Raw genomic sequence first — 25774 nt, 5'->3', positions numbered from 1 at the left:
CTGATGACCTGAGTTCAGTTCCCAGAATCCCCCCAAAGTAGAGAGAACTGACTCTACAAAGTTGTCCTCTGGCCTCCATGTGTGCTGTGGTGCACACACGCATGCACACACACATAGCACAATAATAAATAAAATGGTTTTGTTTGGTTTGGTTGATTTTTTTCAAGACAGGGTTTCTCTTCCTGGCTATCCTGGAACTTGCTCGGTAGAACAAGCTAGCCTTGAACTCCAAGATCTGCCGGCCTCTACTTCCCTAGTGCTGGTATTAAAGGTGTGTACCACTTCCCAGCTAAAACAAAATGTTAAGAAATAAATTTAAAAAAATTGTAAATTAGCTGGATGGTGGTGGCGTACGCCTTTAATATCAGCACTTGGAGGCAGAGGCAGGAGGATCTCTGTGAGTTCAAGGCCCGCCTGGTCTACAAGAGCTAGTTCCAGGACAGGCGCCAAAAACTACAGAGAAACCCTGTCTCGAAAATCAAAAAAAAAAAAAAATTGTAAATTAGTCAGCTTTTCGTGTGTGTGTGTGTGTGGACACAAGTGTAGACCGGAAGTTGTTGTTGAGTGTATTCCTCAGTCTCCACCTTAGTTTTTGAGACAGTGTCTCTCACTTAATCCAGTGCTCACCAGTTTGGCTAGTCCAGGTGGCCAGCAAGCCCCAGCAATCCCCCCATCTCCGTCTTCCCAGCACTGAGTTACGGGTACAAGCTGCTGTGCTGACTCTTTTCACATGGGTGCTGGGGATCTAAACCCAGTTTCTCATGCTTGTACCACAAGTGTGTTACCAACTGAGCCGTCTCCCCAGCCCCACTGGCATCTGTTTTGCTCATTTTGAACCTTATGTTCTGACCATGTGTATTCTTGACTAACTGACCCTATTATCACTGTGAATTGGCTGTGTGTTCCTGGAAATCCCCCTTGTATGCTGTTAATACAGCCTGCTTCCTTTTGGTCAAGTTAGGGTAGGATGACCCCTTCTGTCTTCCTCTTCACATAGCAGGGTTTTCTATTTCAAGCCACTTCCTTCAGGGTCCCACGGTGTTGATGCACCTCTCAAAACCAATCAACTCCAAAGGGAAAACTGATAACTCTACAGTGGAGAAAGCGCCGTCTATGTGGCCGAGTGTGCTGGCTGTTCTTCTCATTGGAAAACAATGTGACAAGTGACTGATAGGAGGATTTATTCTGGTTAACAGTTTGAGGCTGTCCTCCTGGTGGGGAAGGTATGATAGCAGGCGTCCATCCATAGCCCAGAAGGCAGGATTTGTTCAAGACTTGCTTACTCCCATCTTAGAGGACTAGGAAGCAAAAATGGTTGAATGGTGGCATTCAGCTGCCTTTTTCCCTTTTCCTCTTTTATTCAGCCTATACCCTAGGTTGGGTCTTCCTGCCTCGGGTAAACTCCTCTAGAAATATTCTCATAGGATTGTCTAGAGGTGTTCTCCCATCTTCTAGATGATTCTAACTCCAGTCAAGTTTACAATGATTAGTCATCACACTGGATGCATGTCTTTAGTGATCAGAAAGACAGTAGCTACCCTTCGAGAAGGGTACAGCCCTGCTCTGGTGATGTCCTACCCAGTGAGTCCCCTCACGCAGACAGCAGACACACTCAAACCGAATACACTGTCCAGAATGACAGGATGCTCGACAGTGAAAAGATCACTACAGACAGCCAAAGTCTGAGTCACTGCTGCAGGTAGAGGAAGCTAAGAAGTCGGTGACACCTATCTCAGTGTGATGGGACCCAAAGACAAAGATGGCTATGGGGAATCCAGAGAAACTGAGTCAGCATTTCAGCTAGTCTGCAGCTGTTTGGTCGGTGTCTCCTGGCATTGCTGCCTTGTTTTAAAGGACAGCTGGGAGAGAGAAGGGTTCCATGCAATCTCTCAATGCATCTTTGCTTTCTCATCTCCTGGGTTTCTCATCTCCTGCCTTCTTGGACCTAGGTATTTGGGTTCACAACTTGAACGTTGAAGGCTTGGTCCCTAACATGGTACTGCTAGAAGGTGCTTGGACCTTCAGGAGGTGGGACTCAATGGGAGGGGAGGTGTTGTCATTGTGGAGGTACTCTTGAAGGAAAAAATGGCCTGCGTCTCTCAGCTGATGGACGTGTGATTGGCTTGTTTCACTCCGATATGCTTGCTCCATACCCATGGCTTTCCCATTGTACTATCAGCACATGTGGTGACTCCGTTCTAGGACACGGGGTGGCCAAGGAGTGACGAAGCCAGCCAGAGCAGAGCCAACTGTCTTTAAGATAGTCTTTCTCAACTGTACAGAGCCTGCTGTACCACTGGAATCCTTGTTTCTCCCAGAATTCCTAGATCTCTTAGGATTCCTGGATCTCGAGGGCTTCCTGAATCCTCTAGAATTCCTGGCTTTTTGCCTTGCTTTGAAGCCTGACCTGGCAAAAGGACAACCTAGGACAGTGTCCTCCCAGCTTCCAGGGAGCCACACAGCAACCCTTGCTGGGCTACCTGTCACTTCCCAGAGACCCTCAATCAGATCACATCCCTTTGGGCATCCAGGCTTCATTCCTGGGAACCAGGCTGCCTCCACTGGCTCAGAGCAGCTCAGGATGTGCCCCCAGGTCCACTGGAGCAGGCCCTGACCACCCCAGAGCTCGCAAGCTTTCTTCTGTTCATGGTGGTGCAAGTTGAGTCCTGACCTCTCCCAAGACTACTTTTTAGATAGATTGATCATACCCAGTTTTTTATTGTCCCATCCCATTAAACCCCAACATTGCCCACCCCTACCCTGGCTGTAGAGTTGATCTCATAGCCAGTACCAATCCCTGAGTCTCTGGCCATCTGTCAGAGAAAGCTTAGCATTCCCAACAGTACATTCCTCTAGAGGCCATGACACGATGCCTTGTCTTCTTCTAGTACCTTCTGTAGTCAGCTGGAGTTAGGGGAAGCTCTGTTTGAGTGCTTCCAGAAGAGCACTTCTGAAGTCCAGGGATGGCAGTCATCCAGCTCAAAGTCCTCACTGCCTCCCCCAATGCCTGTGACCCAGCACTAGCCAGGAGTCATGAGGTTAGTGTCTTTTCCTGAAGGAGGCGCAGCCTCTATCTACCTTCTGCCTGGGACAGAAGGCTCCCACAATGAGGACCAAGGTCTCTCCAGGGGAAAGTGCCTGCCCCAGAGGTAGTACTTCCAGTCAGGATTATGGGTAGTGGCAGCATCTTGCTGGACAGGGCCCCATAAAGCCCAAGTCAAGGCATGGCACCTGAGGACATGGGCACCAGGAGCCACTAAATGTACTTCTGTCTTCATGCTGTCTTATAGCAGAGGTGACTTTCAGGACACCACTTCTAGGGACCTGTTAAGATCCCTGTGGTCACTCAACCCAGCACCACAACCTACCACCCCAACCCAGTACCCTAACCTGCCAATCAGACCAAGATAAAGCAGTCCAAGTGTTGGGGGGCATTGGTGGATAGCCACTCCTGCCCCTGAAGCTTCCACCAGAACCCACAGTCAGAAGTGAGCTCCAAACAGCGAGGCCACCTTTTGGAGGATGGTCTTGTGGTTTGCGTACACGGGGATGCGCCTGTCCACCACCTGCCATTCAGTAGATGTCTGCAGGCCGCAGCTTGATGCCTTTGGATCGTGGGTGTGCAGGTTCTGCAAGGACAAACAGCCCATGTCCACCCAGCAACCTGAATCCTCAGGCTGCAGGGGCCAAGGCAGCCTACAAGATTGCCTCCCGCCCATAGCCAGCTCACTATATGACGTGAGATCGCCTGTTCTGGGTGCCTAAGCTGGTGGCCCTGTTGGGACCCGTAGACCAAAGTGAGTTAAGGAGATGTGGCCTTACTCAGAAGCCTTTGTCCTGCCAGGACAACCTGGGTTTCACAGAGTGGGACTTCCCCACCCTGGTTCCAGATCAGCAGGAGGGAGGAACGGCTCTCAGTGCCAGGGGACAACTGTCCCATAAAGGGACCACAGTGGAGAAGGCCATGCCAGCCTCTCTCTGAACACGATCCCCAAGTCCTCTTTACGGTGGTTAATACTGACGGTCAACTTGATGGGATCTGGAATCACCTTGGAAACAAATCCCCAGGGAAGTCTATGAGAGGGTGTATTGGATTACTAAGAAAGGAAGGTCCCCTCTGAGTGCGGACCATTCCCTGAGAGGGGGTCCTGGGACACATAAGGAGGGGAAGTTGAGCTAAGCACCAGCATTCTCCTGGCTGCAGGTGCAGCGTGGCCACCTGCTTCATGTTCCTGCTGCCAAGACTTCCCAGCCATGACAACTGCGAGTCAAGGGTCAAGATAGACCCTTCCTGACGCTGCTTTCTCTCAAGTATTTGGTCACAGCAATGTAACCAATAAGCAGAAAAATAACTAATATATCTCCTCACCACCTGTAGCACAATCCAGTAGTCCAGGCCCCTACTGTGGCTCTCTGACCTCTCCCTGCTGCCCCTTTGGTCCCTCCAGACTGAGCACCTGCCTCAGCCTCCCCACCCATGGGCAGCTCTGTCAAGACTCCAGGTAGACCGCTACCAGGAGGACCCAGAGATGTGTCCAGAACATTCCACCATGTGGAGGCCAGGCTCATACCTCTTCCAGCCTCTTCAGCTCCACATCGTTCTGACCCTGGAAATGGATGCTGACAGCCACCGTCTCAATCCAGGCATTGTCTGTGTTCCTTGGGTCATCCACATACCCTTTATACACCTGGGGGCCAGTACAGGGGTGAGCTATCTGATCCAGTTATGGGGTCCTGACTCCCAGGCCATGGTGGAAGAGCTCAGATCCACAGGGAGGGCCTCCTGGGCCAGGGTCTGAACATGGCTGGCTGTTCAATCCCCTGACCTGCCCCCCTGCTTGAGGCTGCCTGCTACATGCTTTCTCCTTGGCCAGTCTCAGGCCCCACAGCCTCCTGACACCACAAATGGGCTCTGGCACAAGTCAAGCATAGGACCTGACTGCCTGTACTGGGGATCAGAGTCCTCATCTCAAGGATCCTGTTTGAGAACCCAGCGGAGGTCACTGCCACACATCCCCCTCAAAACGAGAGTTCAGACCAGCAATCCTAGAGATAAAGGCAGATGGCCACCCCAGGGCACGGACGCTTCTTTGGGATGACGAGACATGCTGGGCCCAGATAGGGATGGTGGCCACAGAGTGTTAGGAGTTTATCAGTGTGAGGGAATTGTTCATTCTAGACTAAGTCTCTGTCAGCCCCCTGGTGGAGCTAAGGATAGAGCCCAGGAAACTTAAGCAGCCCCTGTGGGAAGGGGGATAGCCCAGGCTTTCTCAAAGAGGGTGAGATGCAAGCATTCTGGCCCTGTTGCTGGGTGTGTCCCTGTTTATCCATGGAGTCCCTCCAGATTCACGTTATATGAATTTTACTCTGCTAAGAGAAGAACTTAAGACTTAAATTGTAAGAGAAAAGGCAGTGGTGTCCCGTGCACTGTGCCGATGACACCATTCAAAATTGTGTGACTTCTAGGAAACAGAGGGCTTCACCAGCCACCACCGTTGTTTCTTTCTAAGACACAGAACAGCTGAACCACCCCCAGAGGGCTGCTGAGATCGATCACAGTATATGCAGGAATACGTTGGTCCCGACAAATAGGGAGGTGAATTTACAAATCTGGACTTAAATACAGCATCTCAGCTGCTGAGAAGAAGCAGGTCATAGGCTGCTCATGGCCCACATCCATCAGGAACGTGCATATCTGTGTACAGAGAGTCTGGCTGCAGGGGGGCGGGTGGAGGGTCCTATAAAGAAGTAAGCATCTGAGCCCTGCCTAAGGATCCAGGATGGCGTTGATTGACATGCAGGGGCTCAGCACAGGAGCTCAACACACAGGAATCCATGCATAAGTGGGCCCTACCTCTGTACCTTGCACCAGCAAGGTCTCAAAGGACACCCAGAACTCTTGCCGGAGGACCCGTTTCAGCTTCCGTGGCAGCATCTCCCCTGGCTCCCGAGAACCCTGAGCAGAGAAGAGGTGAAGGCCAGTGAACAAGGCATGCAAGATGGATCCCGGGCAACCCAGGAACCCATCTCTTCTGGCCACCTGCCCAGTGTAGGCAGCCAGCCAGCCCCCTGAAAAGCTGAAGGCAGCAGTATCTGTCAGTCTAGAATCAGCTCTCTGGCTGTGTGACACTGCCCAGACCGACCATCCGCGTCATCAATCCACAGCCTGAGCAGGAGCGTGGGGCTAAAGAGGGCAGGGACAGCCACTGTGACTCCATGAAGGCAATTGAGCCCTCCCACCACTTCCCAGCACCAGAACCGGGCAGGTATCATATCCAAATTGTTTGCCTGCCTGTCCTCAGTCCCCTCTGCCTGGTCCCTGTTGCTAGGCTCTCAGCGCCCAGAAAGCCCAGATGCTGCCCTGGTCCTGTAATTCACCCTCTAGCTCGAAGACCCTGGTTGACATCACTGTTCCAAGTCACTACAGGGACATGGTCTCCTACCAAGGCAACCTCTGAGCCATGGGATAGACAGATGTCTTAAGGGCAGGATAGCAGTTGAGTTGGAAAAAACCACAGACCCAGGGAACAGGGACAGAGGAGGTGCATTGACAGATGGACTGCATCACAGATGCTGTGTACCACAGACAGGGCCAGGCTAGACTTGGTTCTCCTGACAGGACAGGGCTCTCTGACCCCTGCTATAAGCTGGACCTAGACATGTTGGGAGCAGGACAAGCTGATCTGGGAAAAAAATGGAGTCACACTGGTATGAATGACCTGGACCTCTGCACCCCAATTCTGTCATTACCAAAGGGTCTCTCACCTTCAGTCCTACAGCCAGTATTAGTTCCTGTGCCAAAGGCCCATGCAACACCCCACCATTAATCCTTAAATAGCACCCTTCTGCCTTTAGGGCTCAACTCAGAATCTAGAGAGGGAGAGCAATCCACATCTAAGCCAGTACTAAGCTGTCCCAGTACTGAGCTCTGCCACCCCAGGAAGCCTGGCCTGGGATGTGAGCCTGTGGGGAAGCCAGGGAGGGAGCTCTCAAGAAGCACGGTACCATATCAGCCCATCCAGGGCGATGGGAGGCTGGGACTGTCCCTGCCAGTGACTGTGGGTGGCTAGTATACATGCAGTGAGTGTGAAGGACAGATAAGGTGCCTGGCTTACCCCAGGCAAGGCCCAGTGCTCGGAGTGAGGCAGCTTCATCACCAGCACCTCCAGCATCTTCCTGACACTCTTCCGGCAGATGGCTCCACCCTGGTTCCTCTTCCACCTACATGGGGGACCCACTTACACCTGCAGGGCAATGGGCGCCCTTGTGCAGAGCAGCTGGCAGGGACTGGCTGGGCCTGGAGGCAGCATCCCCCACAGCCAATACTCCCACCTCCACCCCCATTCTTCTCTCCCCTCTGTTGCCCCCTTCCCCATCTTCTTCCCTAAGCACCTAATCCCAAGGCAGAGTAGAAACAGAAGCCACAGGGGGAAAGTCTTTCCTCAAGGCTACAGCTCTCTGTCCCTGAGAGCCTAGTGCCTTGCTGGGCTTCAGTGAAACATAGGCTAGGACCCCCAGGAGATTCCCCAAGTGCAGCCAGACAGCACCTGCCCAGAAGGTAGGGGGACCCAGGGTTGGAAACATACTGTTAAAAGGCTTAAGGGTGGCACCCGTGGGTGTGGGGGCAAAGCTGTGTAAGAGTGTGGACAGGGGTGCATCGTGGGTGGGTTTTGTCATTTCTATAACTTTCTCTTTAGTAGAGGCTTGAGACAGTTTTGATCAGCCCTCTAGTAGGACTAAGGGGGTACCTTAAGAAACGTATGCAGCTTTCAGGAGGGAAAGGGTAGCCTGAGCTTTCTCAAAGATGATTGGGTGCAGGGTATGTGTCTGTTTTTCCACAGGCTTCCACTGAGTATCAAGCACCAACACCATTCTCTAGGCCCTCAGAACACATGGGGTTGGGGTATCTTTGGAACCAAGGCATAGATGTCAGACATAGGGCTCACCGAGTAACCACCGGCTGCAGGGTGTGGTTGGGTCCAAACCAGCTGAGGCTCCCGCGTCCACGCAACCCCGTACGGCCCATGGGGTTCCTAGGTTAGAAAGGATTAACTTAGCCACTATACTTGATAGTGAGATTAGGACAGTATTAGGAGGAAAACTGGGTAGGGACATGGGCAGGTGGGGCCGAGTCACAATGGGCACAGCAGGGATGGTGTGCCAGCTCCTGCCCACCTGTCCTGGCCCTGCTGAGATCTCCAGAGGGTAAAGCCAAGGCTTCTGATCAGTGTGCAACCACCATGGCCAGCCCTCCTCCACAGCTAGGGTTAAAAACTCAGAGGCCTATGTCCAGTGGCTGTGGGCCACAAATGATGGGGACCAGGCTGTGGATACACGGACTCACTGTACCCCGGGAGCAGAGTGCTAATTGCAGGCAGTGCAAGGGGCCTCTCATTGAGCTAGGACCCCTCTCTCCTCTCATTCCACCAGACTCCGTTCCAAATCAGGTCTAAGAATTGGTGGGTCTCGTGACTTCAACACAAAATGGGGAGACACACCCCTGTGCCACCACAGGACAGGTGCAGCCACCACCACATAGGACCCTCTCAGCCCACCACTCCACATTAGCCACTTGCCAGGAGCCGTCCTGTAGACGGGCTCTCCTTCCTTCCACAGCTCCTAGTGCTCCCTGACGCCCTCCCTCCCTTCCCTATCTCAACTGCTCAACTGAGGTCCTGGTGTTCCCACACCACCCAGTGGGTTGGTACTGGCATGGAGCTCTTGGAAGGTGGAGCCCTTTGAAGGTGAGGCCTGGTGGAAGGCTTTAGGTCAGTGGGGTGTCCTTTAAGGTGGCAAAGGAGCCCCAGCTTCCTTTCTCTCTCTTTTGTTTCCCAGCCACATCCTGCCATGGTGGGGTTACACCCCCACAGGGCCACCAGAACCACCTTGAGTCTGAACTAAAAGCTTCCCGACGAGCCCACGAGCCCACCGTGACAGTTCTTTGTTTCTCAGATGGCTGTCCTAGGGGTTTTGTAATGATGGAAAGCTGACGGGCCCAGCACCTCCTCCACCTTGGATGGGCCTTTCCCACCTCACCCCCCACTTCAGCTGTGTAGCTCAGTGAGAAACACTCGCTTCAAACACTACTGTGGAGAAGAAAAGAGGCTAACGCTTCCTTATGATCTGCTCTTGTCTCCACCAAAGCTCACGTCAGATCCATCCTATCGTTAGATGCATGGGGCCCTGGGGGCAGGTGGGGCCTTCAGGAAGTGACTGCTCTCACAGACGGTCCTAGCTGTGTGACATCCTGCACCTCCATCAGCAAGGATGCATCCTTGGATGTGAGCCCTTGACACTAGGCCAGAACCGTGAGCCAAAAAATCAACCTTTCTTTTTCATAACCTACTTAGTCTCCGGTTTTCTATTAGGGGCAACATAAAACAGATGTAGCCAATGAGTTCACAGATGGAAACTATGTCCAGGGAAATATAATTTAAAAAGCAGTTCGAGTCCTAACTATGTAAGTATGCTATTATATAAAAATTATTGGGGCTGGGAGATGACTCAGTAGGCAAAGTGTTAGCCATGCAAGCTTGAGGACCTAAGTTCAAATCCTCAAAATTCATGTAAAAAAAGGTCAGTGTGGAACACGGTGTGCTCGCAGAGACAGGAGGATCACTGACCAGTCAGTCCAACCAACTGGTGAGCTCTGGTCTCACTGAGAGACCATGCCTCAAAGAGTAAGTTAACAAGTGACACCCAACGCCTCTGCTCTACCTGTGCACAAGCACGGGACCACCCTGAGCCCTATCAGGTCCCTCCTGCTCACCTGTTTCTACACAGCTGTTGTGACAACAGGAATGTACCTGTCACCTCAGCATTGCTCCTTCTCCCTTGCTGTCGGTCACTCATCCCACAACTGACATTCCTTCCTTCCTAAGCACTCTTCCCCCATCTATCATGGCCCCATCATGAGGGCACCCAGGCTAGAGCCCTGGTCTATTTCATGCTACCTCTCCCCTGCTGCTCCCACCTCTGGCTCCAGGGACAACAGCCCAGTCTGTTCATTCTCCAAAACCAGCCTGCGTCCTCCTTCCCTCAGGCCCCACAGCATCCTCTGCTCCACTGCGCCCCCTGCTGGCCACATCCTACATCTGCAAGCATAGTGGTGTTTATGGGTCTCTTGCTGTCTTCACATAAAGGGCCCATCACAGATGCTGGGCACGGTTACCATCCCTAATGTGGGCCTACCAGCCATGCACCTGGCAGCAGAGTGCTTTCCTTATGCTTGGCTGTGATTCCCACTTTATCAAGCATGAGGCAAAGTTCCCAGGTACCAAAAGACCCACATACCTGAGACCCAGCTAGGGTAGATCCAGGAGCCTTCTCAATGACACAAGTTAAGTCTCCTTTTCTCTTGTTGGCTTTTACCAGAAAGAAACGCCAGCTTGCTCAGAGATGAATTCACCCCAAAGGCCAGCTTACGAATGCCAGCTAAGGTTGGGCATACTCACAAGGGCAGCCCGTACTGGACCACATAGGCTCCATGGAAGCTGCGACGATCCGTTGGTCCATCCACGACGTTGTAGCTGATCTTAGACAGGGGCTCTGCCGTGCTGGGGGAAAGGAAGAGGACATGTCCCAATAAGAGCAAGGATATGGCAGAGCAGAGGGACAGGGACTCGGCCTCTATGGGCGGCTCAAATTCAGTGGCCACAGGCCTTTCCTGTGAAAGGGACCTCTGGCCACAAGTCATGTCCATTGTCAGGATGAGTTGTGCCCAGGACAGAAAGGGCTGCCCTGGGGTCCCTGGGGCAGATGAGGCAGAGCCTGCCTGGGCCTGCTCCAGGTAAATTCTAGGGTTGCTCTGGAGGAGGGGCCACTCACTCTCCCACAGGGTCTGTGAGGGCCACGTCCTTCTTCTCAGCTGTGTAAAATGGGGGGTCGTAGATCAGAAACTCCGCCTGCAACAAAGCAAGTAGGTTCCTCAGGGTTTGTTCCTTTCCCAGGCAAGTGAGGCCTGGGTGCTACAATTGGTCCAAGAACAGCTACAGCCAAGGCCACTACCCAATCAGGACCAAATGCCCTCCCCAAGTGTGTACTCCCCGCATTGGAAAGCTAAGGAAGGATTCCAGGTGAGCACTCCAATGGGATCAGCCCATTGCAGCGAGCACTGCGATGGATGATCTAAAACCTTCCAGGGGTGGGACCAGGACTGCACAGGTCCCTAGAGGAAAAAATAAAAACTCCACACAGCAGAGAAAGCAAAAAGGGAGCTTTAGGCTAGAATGTTCCAGAAGAACTGAGAGAAACCTTGGGGGTTGCAATGGCAAGCAGGTGAACTCCCCAGTGCTGTTATCTCTGTGTATGGGTTTCTCTTTTTGCGCCGCGCTCAAAAAGGTGGTAGTAGTTGCTCAAAGAGTCAAGAACAAGAAGGCGTGGATGGGATGAGAGGCCCAACACAGCTGGGACATGAGGAGCTACAGGAGCAGCCCTGGGCCACGGCTCTGTAAGACCAGGGTACGGCACCAGGCTCTTCCACACGTTGGCTGTATGGCTCATGTGATTTAACCTCTCATGCCTTGCTTAGTTTCCTCATCTAATGCATAGATGACCAGAGAGGCTATAGTGGGTAGAGGCCACTATGAACACGGACCTCTCCTCCCCCAGAGTCAAGCCCCTCCTGTGTTAATTCCCATAAGAGAGTTATACTCACCTCCCAGGGCACCTTCTCGTTGGGCACAGGGAAGCGCATGATGCGGGCATTGGGGTAGAGAAGGTGCCGGGCGTTCACGTGGTAGCCATCTCCTGGCTCCTCTGCTTTCCTCCTGATACTCAGTTCAGCGTCCGGTTCATCAAAAGCCCTTTGGGATGCTAGACACAGACACATGTGTGAATGCCAGCTCCAAGACCCCATGTGCCAGCCCAGGCTTCTCAGCCACAGAAGGACAACCTAGCAGATGCCTTCTACTGAAACCATCCTTAAATGTCTCAGCAGTGAGTGGCAGGGCCTGTCCAATTAATAGGGGCAAGTTTGCTCCCTACGGGGCAGCCACACCTAAGGAAGACCATTTGTTTCCATTTCCTAACTGCACATCTAAGGAAACGGGCTTTGCTTTCTATGCCTTGACGAACATGATCGTCTCGGTCCCCTAGAACTGCTCCCTGCCTCCAATAGCAAGACATGTAAAAGGAGGTCAAGGGGGCAAAATATGCTGTCCCCAGGAGTCCAGTAACTGCTCAAGCCAGGAGAGACCTGCTCAGCTCATAGGCAGAGGTGAGAGCTGGCCCTACAAGGCATTGAGGTAGCTACAGCCAAAACCCCTCTAACAGCCTTTCCTGCCAAGCCATCTCTCAGACTCCAAACCATACAGATCAATAAAGAAAGCTATTGAGAGACCATCTACTCACCCAGGGTCAGCACACCGGCCTCCGAGCCCAAGCCACTGTCCTTCAGGGTTGTCACGATCCAGTGCAAAGCTCTGGCTGTCTGAGCTACCTGGATGGCATGCCCCAAGAAAGACTAAGTTGGCACCTGTGGCCCACGTTGCATGTGGTTTATGACGTGGAGGACTGGCCTCACTCCCCAAGTGACCCAGGCACCCTGTTGGGCCATGCAGCCTCAGAGGAGAACTTGGGGTTGGTCCTCTGGCCTCAGGCAAAGTTAAGACATAGTCTCAAGACATGTCTAAGAAGTGGCCTCAAATAGATAAGGGTCCTGGGACTGCCAGGGGTGTGTACTGATGTGGGGACCTCACTGTTCAAACCCGGGGGAAGCTCATTGGAAAAAAGCTTGGGTATAATTTTCTAGAGAAAAAAGGGGTTCCCTCCAATGGAAAATTTTCTCTCTCTCTCTCTCTCTCTCTCTCTCTCTCTCTCTCTCCTCCCCTCTTTTCTCTGTCCCTGTCTCTGACTTTATATCTCTTTCCCTCTCTCTCCCTTTCCTTCTTCCTCTCCCTCTCTCTCTCCCCCCTCTTTCTCTGTGTCTGTCTCTGTATCTATTTCTCCTCTTTCTCCCTCTCTCCCTTTCCCTCTCCCCCCTCCAGACCTCCATTATCCTTCCCCAAAGTTCTTGGTATCAGTGTTACCACACCACAAAATGTCCCACCAGGCCCCAACTCAACCTACCTGTTCCTCCAGGGAGACCAGCCTCTGCTCCATGGAGCCTGACCTCTTCACACGGTCCATGTCCAGCAGACCCACCATGGTGTCCACTCTGATACAGGACAAATAGACAGGCTTTAGGGACCCTGACAATTATAGGAAACATGATACCTCAATTGCAGACAGCCCCAGCAAACCCAACAGCCCAGGCATAGCATGCCACTGGCTCTCACGTCAATACTATGTCTTAGAATTTGAAGTATCTACAACATCTCTATCATAAAATAAAGCTGCCCCAGAAGAAGGGCAACCCAGGCTCACGTGGCCATCAGAGTGTCAGCTGGGAGAGGTGACTGCATTCACAGTAGCTCATTTGTCTAGATTTGCCACCTGGTGCTGGGCCACGAGCTTTGAAAGCTATCTTGAATGGCAAAGATTGTGGCGACAGCTGGGCTGGTGCAGGTGGGGCACTGGGACTTTTGGGGAGTGTTTGGTTTGCACCAGAACCCCCCCCCATTTCCTACAGTGGCCAGCTGTGTTTACAGTTAAAGCTACCATCAAGTCAAGGCCTGCCTGCTGAGCTCCAAGTGGCTCTGCCCAGGGATCCCTTTATTTCCTCTAACCTGAGGTGCCAACTGCCAGCGATATCCTTGTGTGATAAAGTGAGCCACACCGTAATATCTGAACGTGTTTCCGGGGATGTGGCCCACTTTAAACGGCCATCCGAGGAAGGGAAGCTAAGGACGGCACTGAGCGTGCTGGCATCTACTTCCGCACACACTGCATTGCTTCAGTCCCCAGAAGACACTCTGGCGCCCCTGCCTTTTGTTACAGACAACCTTGAGAACAAACAGGTCATAGTGACACTTATAGCGTGTTTGGAACCCCACGGTTCAGTCCCAGTGACCCATGGGAACCATCTAGACTGTCAGAAACTCCCCAAACTCCAGCCATACTCTGTGGGTGAGGAGCTGGGACCACACCAGGGCACCCCCTGGGCCTCAGATATTCGCTGTGGGTGGCTGGGTCCTCACTGGGTTTGAGGGGTTACTCATCATCTCCCCCTCCCTCATCTGTTTCACAGCACTCCCTGACCGAGTGCATAGAGTTTTGTTAAAGGCTTCTAGGTAACAGGCCAGAGATTCTTACATCTTAGCATGCTAGATAGTATTTCCCCAGATGTCTGTCAGGACCATCTTGGAAATTTGCTATTTTAATAATCCTTTTCAACCTGAGGAAATAAGTGGAGAAGCCCAGTTCCTCCAGGCTCCAGGCTGGAAACTGGACTTTGGATCCATTCCGAGCCTCCTTCAAGGAAGGAAATCTGGGGTGAGGGCTGAGTGGGCTTGGTTTGTGTGACTGACTTCTTCAGAGCTAGCCTAGTTCCCTGAAGCAGAAGACCGGAAAATCACCCGGAACAAAAATAAAATTTCTGCCCTGGCAATGCTGAAGCATTCATGGGCAGCCCATATATGGCGGTTCTGTTGAACTTGTCCATATTGGGTTTCATGGTCTAAGTTGATGAGGATGACTGACCAGGTCTCTTCCTCAAGAAGGCACCAGATCTCATTACAGATAGTTCTGAGCCACCATGTAGTTGTGGGAAATTGCACTCCGGACCTTTGGAAGAGCAGGCAGTGAAATCACCAGGACAAACCCCCAAGTCCAGGCTATACTGCTTGCTCTGCAGCAGTGAACACTGGACTAGTCTACTTCTGTCCCTTTTCTGCGTCTTTGGCTCCTCAGTGGCAAAGATGGAATAACCAACACCTCTTTGTAAGAAAGGCTAGGGTAGGGAAGCAGATCACGTGTTCAGTCCACAGCAAGCCCTTGACGCTGTGCCGTCAGAACCCTCATGTTAACGCTACTGATCCCACTTCAAGACCATCCTGGTAATGGAGCATCCAGACATGGGCCCCATTTCAGGATCTCCCTGTGAACCATACACCCCAATATCTGGGCATTGGGCACAGACATTATTCAAAATGAAATGGCACCATACAACCATTCTTGATGAGCAGGTAATAGCAGGAGTTAAGGGGCTGCATGGACCCTGGCACCTGCCCTTAAATAGACAATGAGAATGTGATGTCAAAGAACACAGTCCAGATGGCCGCAGGCTAGCCAGGCCAACACCATAGCTCAAGGACCACACAGCATTCAGTGAGTTTCTGTGTGGCTCTGGGGTTTTTCTGGGGGGTCAGTTACTGTGGGGACCCTGTAAGATTCTGTCCCTGCTCTCAGGCAGCTCATAGAGGGACAGCTGGACACTACCCCAGCCCAGTGTGGAGGTTTGAATGAGAAACGCCCTCCCATCTAAGTCTTGGGCATCTCAACACTTGGTACCCAGTTGACGGCCCTGTTTGGGAAGGTTTGGGTTTTTCTTGCTGGAGGAAGTATGTTGCTGGTGGGTTCTGAGATTTGCTCTCTCAGTTTTGGGTTTCCAATCCAGGGTGTGAGCTCTCAGCTTCCTGCTCCTGCTAAATGCCTGTCACCAGGCTGCCATGCTATTGCCCCTATTATGTACTCTAACCCTCTGGACCCGGAAGCCAAAATAAACTCTTCTATAAGTCAAGGCATTTTATCACAGTTACCAAAAGATAACAGTACATTAGCAAGCAATCAATAGATACAGTTACCAAACCAACAAGTTTATCTACAAAACCACCAATAAACCGCAAATGAACCTGAGCTAGGCTCACCACAGAGTGCACTCACAAAACTATCAGCTCACACACCAATAAAGCTGCCAGCCAGCCAGCCTTCAGACGGGGGTGTGGGAGCAGGAAGGACCCTTCAGTGCAAGGACACTGAGTAGACAACTGCTCGAAGTAGAGGGCGTCTCGAGGACTAGCTTGATGTCCTTGTACCCAAACTCAAGCAAATGGGAAATCTTTGTCATACTAGGTACAAGGGGCTTTGATCATCAGCTAGTTCACGGAGGTTTGTTGATGTTGCCATCATCGTCACCATAAACTACCAGCACCATCAGGAGCAGCACCGTCACTCCCGACACCGTTCTCTCTAGCACTCTCATTTCCAGCATCATCACCAGAGTCCCCATCATCTCAGCCATTATCATCACCAACATCATCGCTATCATCAGCACCACCTCCAGCCCTAACATCATTGTCATGTTGCCGTCACGTCACATCAGCCTCATCACCATTATCACCACGACCCATCACCAGGTGCCCTGTTTGCCTGTCTAGACACAATGACATCTGGTTTTCTCTCGCACAAGTTGAGCATGAGTCCTCCTCCCCCATGGGACTGCACTCGGTGTGGCTTTGGAGCTGCGGGACATGACTTTAATGCATTCCCCGGGGATCCCCACGTCCGTACTTCTCACTGATGTCATGGATCTTCTGTTCTGGCCGCTGTTTGTGCTGGTACTGCTGGTTCTGCAGATAGTTCTCCTTCAGGTAGAGCTCCCAGGACAGGAGAGCCGCCTCCTCGTTCTTCTCCAGTTTGTTCTCTGTAGGCAGGATAGGGTGAGCAAGGGTCCATTACCCCATATCCAGATCCAGGGAGCTACTAGTCCATACCAGGTGCGGGAAAACCCCAGCAGCATGAGACATCCGTGTATCTACTCGTGGTCCAGGACTCTGGAAGGAACCCCACACTGCACCCAGGATGGTGGGACTGCACGGTGTCGGGGGGGGGGGGGGCGAGGGACTCACTGAGCTGCTTGTGCCTCTTGGCAGGGATCTTCAGGACAATCCTCTTGATCAGGAGCTGCAGGTGACTGAGGAGAATGAAGGGGGGAGGGGCCGGGGGCCGGCCATGGTACTCCTCAATCAGGTCATGGCGCTGGAACTTCCAGATCTGGTCTGTGTGTTCCTGCACTTCCTGGAATGTGTAGCTGGTAGGAAGCAGGGGTGTTGTGAGCCACCATACGGTTGCTGGGAACTGAACTCAGGACCTCTGGAAGAGCAGCCAGTGCTCTTAACCTCTGAGCCATTTCTCCGGGCCCCAGGAGGCAGGGGTATATGGATCAAAATGTTTGTGGGACACAACATTCCAGGGCCAAGTACAGCAGAAGCAGGTGAGCAGGAAGGAAGCCAAACGCCGCCAAGTGGCAGCCAGCTTCGGGGCAAGGGCAAGGACAGGAAATCACGGGGATTTTAGATTTGTACTCATGAATAAACAAAGGCGGCGTCTGTGAGGGGACAGCACTGAAGAGCTTGTCTGACTGTCTAGATTTGAAGCAGTAGAGGACGCTGTCTCAGGTACCCAAGAATCACAGAGAAGCCCAGGAGCCGGGGAAATGACCCATGCCACTTTAGCAGATAGCTTTTGTGGCCTGAGAGACAGAGTACACCCCATCCCCTACCCACACCTCCTGCCCTGACCTCAGATCTAGCTAGCACAGGTAGCTCTCAGTGTTTAGGATACTCTAAAACAGAAGGGGTATCCCCTGAAGTCAGCTGGTGAGAAAAAGAGTACATGATTCACACCACACTGGAGAGACGCCAAAGGTCACGGCCACCAGGAACCTGTCTGTAGAGACAGGAGGGCCCAGGGCTCAAGGGTTTCACGGTGGGCAAGCTGGGCCGTCCATGGCTGACCTGTTTCCAATTGGAATAGGAGTGGGTTTTATGACCCCAAAGTCAGCGGACAGGGGCTACTGGACCCCTGGGAGCAGTGACACACACAGGATGCCACGCTGGCTCCACACACACTCGCCTGCCTGTGCACACACCAGCCCAGGACAGCCTTTCCCTGCACGGACGCCTACACTCACTTGAACATGGCGATGAGCAGGTTGAGCAGCAGGATGTTGGCAAAGAGCAGATAGAGGCAGAGCAGGGTGACCGTCAGCCACTCGGGAAAAGCAGGTGTCTGCCCTGTCCAGTCACTCTCGGGACACTTGGGCTTGTAGGGGTCTGTGCCGTTGGGGCTGCACTGGTCCATGCTGAAGTTCACACCTGTGGGGAGTGGGCGGGGCAACCAGAAAACAGGAAGTCAGTCTCCAGGAACTGGCTGCCGGGGACCCTGGCCATTGGGGCACTGAGAGTCCCCATAGGCTCAGACATCCCAAGAGTCAGGGACTGGGTATCCGGCTAGGGTCCAAAGGCTGACAAGAGGTCTGTCTGTACTTGGGTATCCTCAAGCAGGAAGTGGCTGCTTATGGGAGTCTGGAGCCAGAGCTGTTGCCCAGGTTGGCAGCCTGCACTCCAGAATCCATCCAGCCCTCCCCCAAGGCACTTTTCATGGCTACAGACATGAGTGGATGGGTCTTGATTCTGAGAAATTCAATTATCAGGAAAGGATCTTAAAATATATAAGTGGGGCTAGAGAGGCGGCTCAGCAGGTAAGAGCACAGAATTGCTCTTCCAAGGACCCAAGTTCAGTCCCCAGAACCCACTTCGGGTGACTCTCAACTATTATAACTCCAGTTCCAGGGGATCAGACACTTCTCGCCTCTGTGGGCACCACTATCATGTGAACATACCCTTAGAGACATATACATACACATAGTTAAAAATAAACCAAGAAAATAATAGGACTAAAAGAAAAAATAACAATAACACAAAAAGAAGGGCATACCCCAGAATGAGCTTAACAGCTCCAGACCTGTCCACTAGAAACTGAAGGATGGCTAAGGTAAGCCAGTGGTTTAAACAGTCAGAGAAACAACCTGTTTCTAGCCCAAAACCCCAAAATTCATGTAGACCCAAGGAGTCCAAAGCAATTTGGAAAAGAAGAGCAAGGCTGGAGAACCCACCTTGCCCGATATCAAATTTACTACAAGTTACAGTAGCCATGGCTGGGAGGGGCTGGGCAAGGCCAGATGCACACAACAGCAGAAAAAGGTGGGTGACCTAAGATGAATGCTTTAATTAAGGATCAGGTGACAGACACAGGGAGCCAGGCTCAGGGAGAAACACTTGTCAATTGATGTTTCTGGGACAATAGACAGCCACCTGAGAAAGAATGGCCCTTGCCGAGCACAGTGGGTTTGAAGAGATGGCTCCAAGGTTAAGAGCACCGATTACTCTTCCAGAGGACATGCATTCAGTTACCAATACCCATATAGTGGCTCACAACCGTCTCTAACTCCAGCTCCAGGGAATCTGATGTCGTCTTCTGGCCTTTCTAGACACTAAGCAGATGCATAGTACACAAACAGGCATGCAGACAAAATACCAACATATATAAAATAGGGCCATTCTCGTTTTAAAATTACTATCTCACACACAGATGTGTATAGATGAAGCAGATTTGTGGCTGTCTAGGAAAAGAAGACAGTAGCGCTGATGGGGCGAGGCTGAAGGCTAATTTCTGCAAATGAGTCAGAGGCCGAAAGAAAGATCGAAAGCCATAAACCCTCATAAAAAAAAAAAAAAGCACACACATAAATAAACCTTTCGAGCCATGGGTTCAGCAATGTTTCTTTCACTGTGACACAGAGGCATAAACGGGTTTAAAAAATCAAGCTGCACCTCATTAAAATTCTATGCTTCAAAGAAAATGTCTTTCCACAGATAAAATAAAAAGACAACCTCTGTGATAAGAGAAAATATTGCAAACTGGCCCTGTGACGAAGGTCTTAAAAGCTCAACAATAAAAATTATAATGGAAGGGGGAAATGAGCAAAAGATAGAAATGGACATTTCTCCCAAGAAGATGTACAAAGGGTCCAGTAAGTACATGAAAATATGCTCAGCAGAAGCCACAACAGAAGTGCCCATCAGAGCCACGAGGACACACCACTGACCCCCAATGGACAGTAACGAGTGTGAGGTGAGCGTGGAGAAACTGGAATGCATGGCCTCTACGGGAGCAGCTTGGCATGTCTCAGAGTTAAACACACCCGCACCAAAGCACAGACATAAGTTCACAGCAACAGCAGTCTGAGTTGCCGAAAACCAGGAAGAACGCAAGAGGTCACAGCTTAAGAATCACTAAAATGTGCCTCGTCCATGCAGAGAAATACAATTTAGCAATAAAATACAATAAAGCACTGATAACTGTTGCAGCCCCCTACATACACACACACACACACACACACACACACACACACACACCTGGAAATGTGACACTGGGTGACAAAGCCAGACCTGGTTGACTGCACGCCACATTAGGTCTAACGTGTGTGACAAGTCCGGGAGGGCAAATGTGTGTGGATGGCAGCAGATGGGTGGCTTTGTAGGACAGAGAGAGGAGGACAGTGGCCGTTGAAGGGATGAGGGATGAAGCTGGCTTCCATGATACGCCATGCCTGTGTAGACCTTCTGTGGGTAGCTTATGACGCAGGAAATGTACCTGAAAGACGCTGGCTTTAAGAAACACATGGGACTGGAGGATAGCTCCATCAGTAAAAGGCTTGCTTTGTGGTATGACTTGAGATCAAGCCATGTTAAAAGCCAGATGTTATGGCTCGTGCTTCCAATACCAGTGCCAAGGAGGAAACAGGTGACCCCTGGGGCTCTGCCTAGCTAGCTTAGACTACTAGGCAAGATTCAGACCAATTGGAGATCCTGTCTCACAAAAGGGAGGGACTGGGACTGGAAAGACGCTCAGCACTTAAGAGCACTGGCTATTCTTCCTAAGGACCTGGGTCCAGTTCCCAGCGCCCACATGGAGGCTCACAGCTGTCTGTAACTCAAGTCCTAGGGGGTCTGATACCCTCTTTGGACCTCCTTGGGCAGTGCACACATATGGTGCACAGACATACATGAATGCAAATTCATACACATAAAATAAAAATAAAGGAAAAACTAAGAACAAAAACAGTTCTGGGTGGCTCCTAAGAAATGACACCGGAGGTTGTCCTCTGGCCACCACACACGCATACACACCCACACACATGTGCGCACACTCACATACACACACATGAACTCACACACATACACACACTCACATAAGTTGTGTGAGCACACGCAAGCTCACACACAGGCACAGATACACACTCACTCACACTGAGAAGCTGTCTTTCTACCAGAGAGTAAGCAGTCGTTTCTGACTCCAGTGGGGTAAGAGAGGGGAGTGGGGTGACTTTTGATGCTATGGACTGTCAACCGTGCCCCATACATCTCTGCATAGCTTAAGTTCCTGCTGTCACGCTCCTCATTGACTGGGAAATCTGGGTGCCCTCCACTCTCGGTGAGAGCTATCAGCATCCAGTGGAGCCCTGGGCTTTCCTGGTCCCTAGAAAGCCACACAGCCTGGCTGAAAATGAACCCTATCTCTTGTAACCTTGGACTCTTAGATGCCCCTAGGGAGCTCCCCCACTCCATCTCTCCCTATCCCCCTTACCCCTTAGATGCCCACAACCTGGCTCCTACCGTCGATGTAGGTTGGGATCTGCCCAAAGATGGTGAGGTAAGAGTGGTAGACGACCCCACGGAAGATCCAATCCACCCGGCTCTCGTTGTGGATGAGGATGGCCTGCTTGGCCACTCCGAAGGACACCACCCACACCGCCAGGAGAAAGAGGAAGAAGAAGACGTCCTTCATCTGTAGAGAGTGAAGCAAAGGCTGTACTTCCCATCCTGGATCTCCTCTCTCCGTGGTCACCCCGACATGAATGCAGGATGCAAGATGTGGAATGGGGTTGTACAATAATGACTCAAATAATGACTCAGGCTTGCATCTGAGCAGCAACGGGGCCCACGCTGGGGCTATGAAATGAGAAGTGGGCAAGGCAGCCTGAAGGAGGTAATATCCAGACAATAGGATGAGGCAGAGGCAAGACAGGGGACAAACGGTGAGCTCTAGTACTGTCCTGCCTCTTTCATGTTGGGCACAGCCCTCAGCTTCCCTCACAGCAGCCATGGGCTCCAGCCCCGCCCAGGCAAGCCCATTGTGTCCTCACCATGCGCTTCACGATGATGATCTTGGGCCCCAGGGTCTTGCTGATGGTGAAGATGTGCATGAGGCGGAGACAGAACATGATGAAGTCCAAAGACAGGATGATGCGCCCGGGGTACAGTGTCACTGGGATGAGCCTGGCAGTGGGCAAGGTACCACCTCAGGCTCTGTTCGCCAAAAGGCAGAAGTTTCTAAAGCCTCTCCCTGGCCTGGGGTGGACCTTGGAGGTACAGGGCTCTGGAGGAGCCAGGCCAAATATACCAAAGGTGATGGTAACACCAAGAGTAAAATATCTGTGGAGAACTGAGTTGGCTTTAGTAGAAACCAGACACTCAGGTGCAACGGCATCCCAGGAAGAATTCCAGGAGCCTTGGCCATATCCATCCCACCTCAAGAAGAAAGAGGGCCACCACCTCTCAGATACACAAGCTGTCACGAGATGTAACCCAGCAGGGAGGGGCAAAGAGGACACTGTATGTCCGGGAAGCTGAGACAAACAATAATGACTGCAGGCCTCACACGTGACAGCAACCCAAGATGGACAAAGAACAGTCATGCACCCCAACAGCATTTCTCCATCAGCATCAAGGGCAGGTGTGGTCTCAGCCGTCACTGTGCCCACAGACAGGCAAGAGCCAGGGTTGAGATTACCTTGTCAGGGGCAAAGCCAGTTCCCCACCCTGTCTTAAGCTGGTTGGGTCCAGGTGCCCCTCAGGAAGAACGCAGGGGTACCCTGGCCACTCACCGGCAGGTCAGTCCTACTATGAAGAGCAGAATGGCACCAACGTCCAGCTTGTTCCAGAAGTCGCTGAAGTACAGGGACGCCATCTTCTTCAGCCCACACCCATCGGGATCATAGAAGAGCTACTGAGGAGACCACAGTTAGGGAGGCCAGCATCTCCATCCCCATCACACTGATAGCTCTTTGTGGGTAGAGCTTGGCTGTGGTGGGGGCCAGCAGGACACAGGGGGGACCTCTGCACTCAACAAGTCCAGGAACAGCAAGAGCAGAGGTAAGTGCAGGCCACACTTCCCTGCTAGACTCTCATGAACCAGGGGTTCTATTAAACCTGTGTGTATGTGTGTGTGTGTGTGTGTGTGTGTGTGTGTACACGCATGTACATATATGTAAGTGTGTACTTATATGTGAGCTGGAGAAGCTCCCTTCTCCCTACCAGCTCCTCCCACAAGGATCTTTGGCTCTGTCCAGAATGACACCCGCTTCCTGAGATAACCCAGGAAGGAGGGGCCTGGGGGAGACCCCAGGATCCTCACGTGGTATGCTTGGCAGGAATTCTCACCCTTTACTGGTAACAGGCCTGCCAAAGATGGTCAGGCATGTCCTTTCCCTGGACCTGAGAGACAGATTCTAGGAGACACATGTGCTCTCTATGCTGGGCTGCCAGCTGAGGTGAGTTCAGGGGACACAGAGGCTCTGACTCTCATGGAGGGTCTGGCTACAGAGGCTGGCCCGAAGGACCAGAACCCTGAATGTCATTACACACCCATGCAGGAAGAATCATGTTCTGCCCCTGCCTCAGGGAGGGAACCTCTGGGTGCTCTGGACCAACAGTCCTTGGATGGATGGCACCTTTGTATCTGGCAGGCTTTACTCTAAGCCCTTTTCTGAAATGAGCCATAGTCATACTCATGGTTCTCCATTAGTCTGTGTCCTTTGCAAATGACCACACAGAGCCCCACACTTGGCGATGTAGGGAGACTCGCCAACTTAAGGCAGTCACAGAACGTGATTTAGGTAGCTGGAGGACCTTGGGTCACAAAGAACCAGCTCAAGTTCTGGGGCACTGGAAACTGTCCGTCGCCTAGCCCACCGAGCCTCAGGCAAGGCAGTCAGACCATGGAGGCAAAGCTCCCAGGTAGAGGAGTGGGTGCCTGCCTCCTGGGGTCCCACCCAGCTCCCGGGGGCCTGGATGGAGCTCGGTAGTGACAGACACTTGGTGTGGGGGCAGTGAGCACCTGCCGTGTCTCCTCGCACACCAGGGAGAAAAGCCACAGGTAGATGAGGTACTCGCACCAGGAAGGCGAGGGCTGGAAGTCCACCATGAGCACGTAGGCAAACAAGCAGAGAAAGGCGAAATAGGAGAGGATATTCAGGTGGAAGATGACCACAGGCGCATTGAAGAAGGCGCGGACACGGGCTGGGCGGCACAGGGGCTGTAGCCTCTTCTCCCTGCAATAGACACCTCAGGGGCCTGTGACAGGCTGAAAACCCAACACCCCACAGTCCTCAGGATCCCCACTTGCCCTGAGAGACACGTGGCTCAAGGGGCAAATATACTAGGAAAGGAACCTGGTACCAAAGATCACATAGCAGTTCTAGACAGACCAGCACAGCCTTGGCACTAAAGACCCCAAACCCTGCAACAGACCCAAAAGGCCATGAGTCTCTACATCCTGCCAGACTGAACATCACAGCTCCTATCCAGGGCCGAGGCCTGGCTATAAGCCCAACCTGGGTTAGATTCCCTGAGCCATGCTCCTATCGTGAGTTCTTAGATGGATTTCTCAGGTCTCAGGTACCCCCACAAATGGGGACCAGCTGCCATTACTGTCACAAAGGCTATTCTAACAGTGTGACCGAGTCCCCAGGTGGACACACTGATGTGTAGCCTCCTGCCACAGCTGCCACCAGAAACACAGGTGCAGCTCTGTTCCCCTCAGGGATAATGGGGAGCAGGGGAAACACTATGAAGGTCACATGACGATGTCCACGACCCCTGGAAGGATGTGAGATTGATTTCTTGTCCTCCTGGGTCTGTGCAGGGTAGGAGTTCAGAAAGCAGGCAGACTGAAACTGCTTTAGTACCTGAGCTGCCCCTCTGTTTCCCCTAAGACACACCCCCAACCGTCAGGGCCTGAGAAGGTGATAGAGCATGTGGCCTATGGCAATGACAGGGTTTGCCACTGGCCACCTGGCCTGGAGCTTGGCATCTGTTCCTGAACTCCCAGGGAACCTGGAGATGCTATCTAGCAAAATAGAAATAACATCTTCACAAGAGCGCTTGTGCTCTGAGGTGACCACAGTGAATCACAGGCAGACCTGGTCTTCAGTCCTCCACCCAGTCTGGCCGCAGCATCAAGGAGTCTACCCACCCCGTGCTCCCTATTGCCACGGAGCTGAGGCCAGGGGACGGGCTCATCAACACCACCAGCATCCAACAGAACACTTGGGCCACAGAAGAGTTTGACCCAAGGCGGCACTGAGGACGGGCAGTACCCCCTCTACTTCCTGCACCTCCTAGAAGCCTGGACCCTCCCTCTCACCTGAAGGAGATGAGGCCGGTGAAGAGCAGTGGGAAGGCCAGCATGCACAGGATGATCTGCCACAGGCTGTTGTCCACACAGAGCTGGCCCCACCATACCTTGGTCAGGAAAGCCTGCGGACAGCGTGGTCTCAGGGTAGGGGCCACCCAACAGTCTGACCCCCACTCGAGAATGAGTGCTAGTCACGTCCCCCTTATCACTGTGCTCCAAACCCCTAACCACAAGTGGCCAGCATGACAGCCACCCTGTGGTCAGCCAGCAGAGCAATCAGGGTTTTGAGTGGTTGGAGTCAGGTCATGGTAGATGATAAGTGATGGATAAGCAGGGCTTATCACACAGGGCTCTAACTCCCCTCCTGCCTGCCATCCCTCCTCCAGCTTCAGGACCCCCAATCTCTGCAAGGTCCCGAGGCCATGCAGTCCCATGCTGTCATAAGCAGATCCTTTTTGGCACCATGGGGCAGGGTTTGATCCCTCCCTGGGTATCCCCAGGCTCTGCACATCCCAGGACACATGGAGTCCCAGGACACATGGAGTCCCATAACAACATGAGGCTGTGCTCCAAGGATATCCAAATAATAAAGGAGTCTGTTTCACTGTCTAATGTTCCATGAAGGCTACACTAT

The 25774-nt window shown here is 52.3% G+C and overlaps 1 protein-coding gene and 2 non-coding genes across 3 annotated transcripts in view; all 3 read right to left on the bottom strand.

Annotated features, from left to right (window-relative positions):
* Positions 1 to 2729: 2729 nt before the first annotated feature.
* Trpm2 (transient receptor potential cation channel subfamily M member 2) overlaps positions 2730 to 25774 on the bottom strand; it is a 43392-nt gene continuing 20347 nt past the window's right edge. Inside the window, 18 exon segments of the mRNA XM_041634791.1 lie at positions 2730 to 3629; positions 4572 to 4688; positions 5855 to 5956; positions 7116 to 7221; positions 7947 to 8033; positions 10455 to 10556; positions 10828 to 10904; positions 11657 to 11814; positions 12352 to 12439; positions 13069 to 13156; positions 16390 to 16522; positions 16728 to 16909; positions 17792 to 17975; positions 21339 to 21510; positions 21869 to 22001; positions 22610 to 22728; positions 23842 to 24055; positions 25150 to 25262. Coding sequence (XP_041490725.1) covers positions 3483 to 3629; positions 4572 to 4688; positions 5855 to 5956; positions 7116 to 7221; positions 7947 to 8033; positions 10455 to 10556; positions 10828 to 10904; positions 11657 to 11814; positions 12352 to 12439; positions 13069 to 13156; positions 16390 to 16522; positions 16728 to 16909; positions 17792 to 17975; positions 21339 to 21510; positions 21869 to 22001; positions 22610 to 22728; positions 23842 to 24055; positions 25150 to 25262 — 2322 coding nt within the window. The 3' untranslated portion in view covers positions 2730 to 3482.
* Positions 5913 to 5988, bottom strand: LOC121435738. The gene has a single exon (XR_005972599.1). It is a non-coding gene; the product is annotated as a Z6 small nucleolar RNA (small nucleolar RNA).
* LOC121435736 lies at positions 7104 to 7162 on the bottom strand. Its single transcript, XR_005972597.1, has one exon. It is a non-coding gene; the product is annotated as a Z6 small nucleolar RNA (small nucleolar RNA).

This window comes from Microtus oregoni, unplaced genomic scaffold (assembly GCF_018167655.1).
Source record: "Microtus oregoni isolate MIOR12 unplaced genomic scaffold, Mior012 000046F_ref0000063, whole genome shotgun sequence".
NCBI lineage: Eukaryota > Metazoa > Chordata > Mammalia > Rodentia > Cricetidae > Microtus > Microtus oregoni.
The sequence above is the reverse complement of the archived record's forward strand: the minus strand, read 5'-3'. Positions and strand labels throughout refer to the sequence as shown.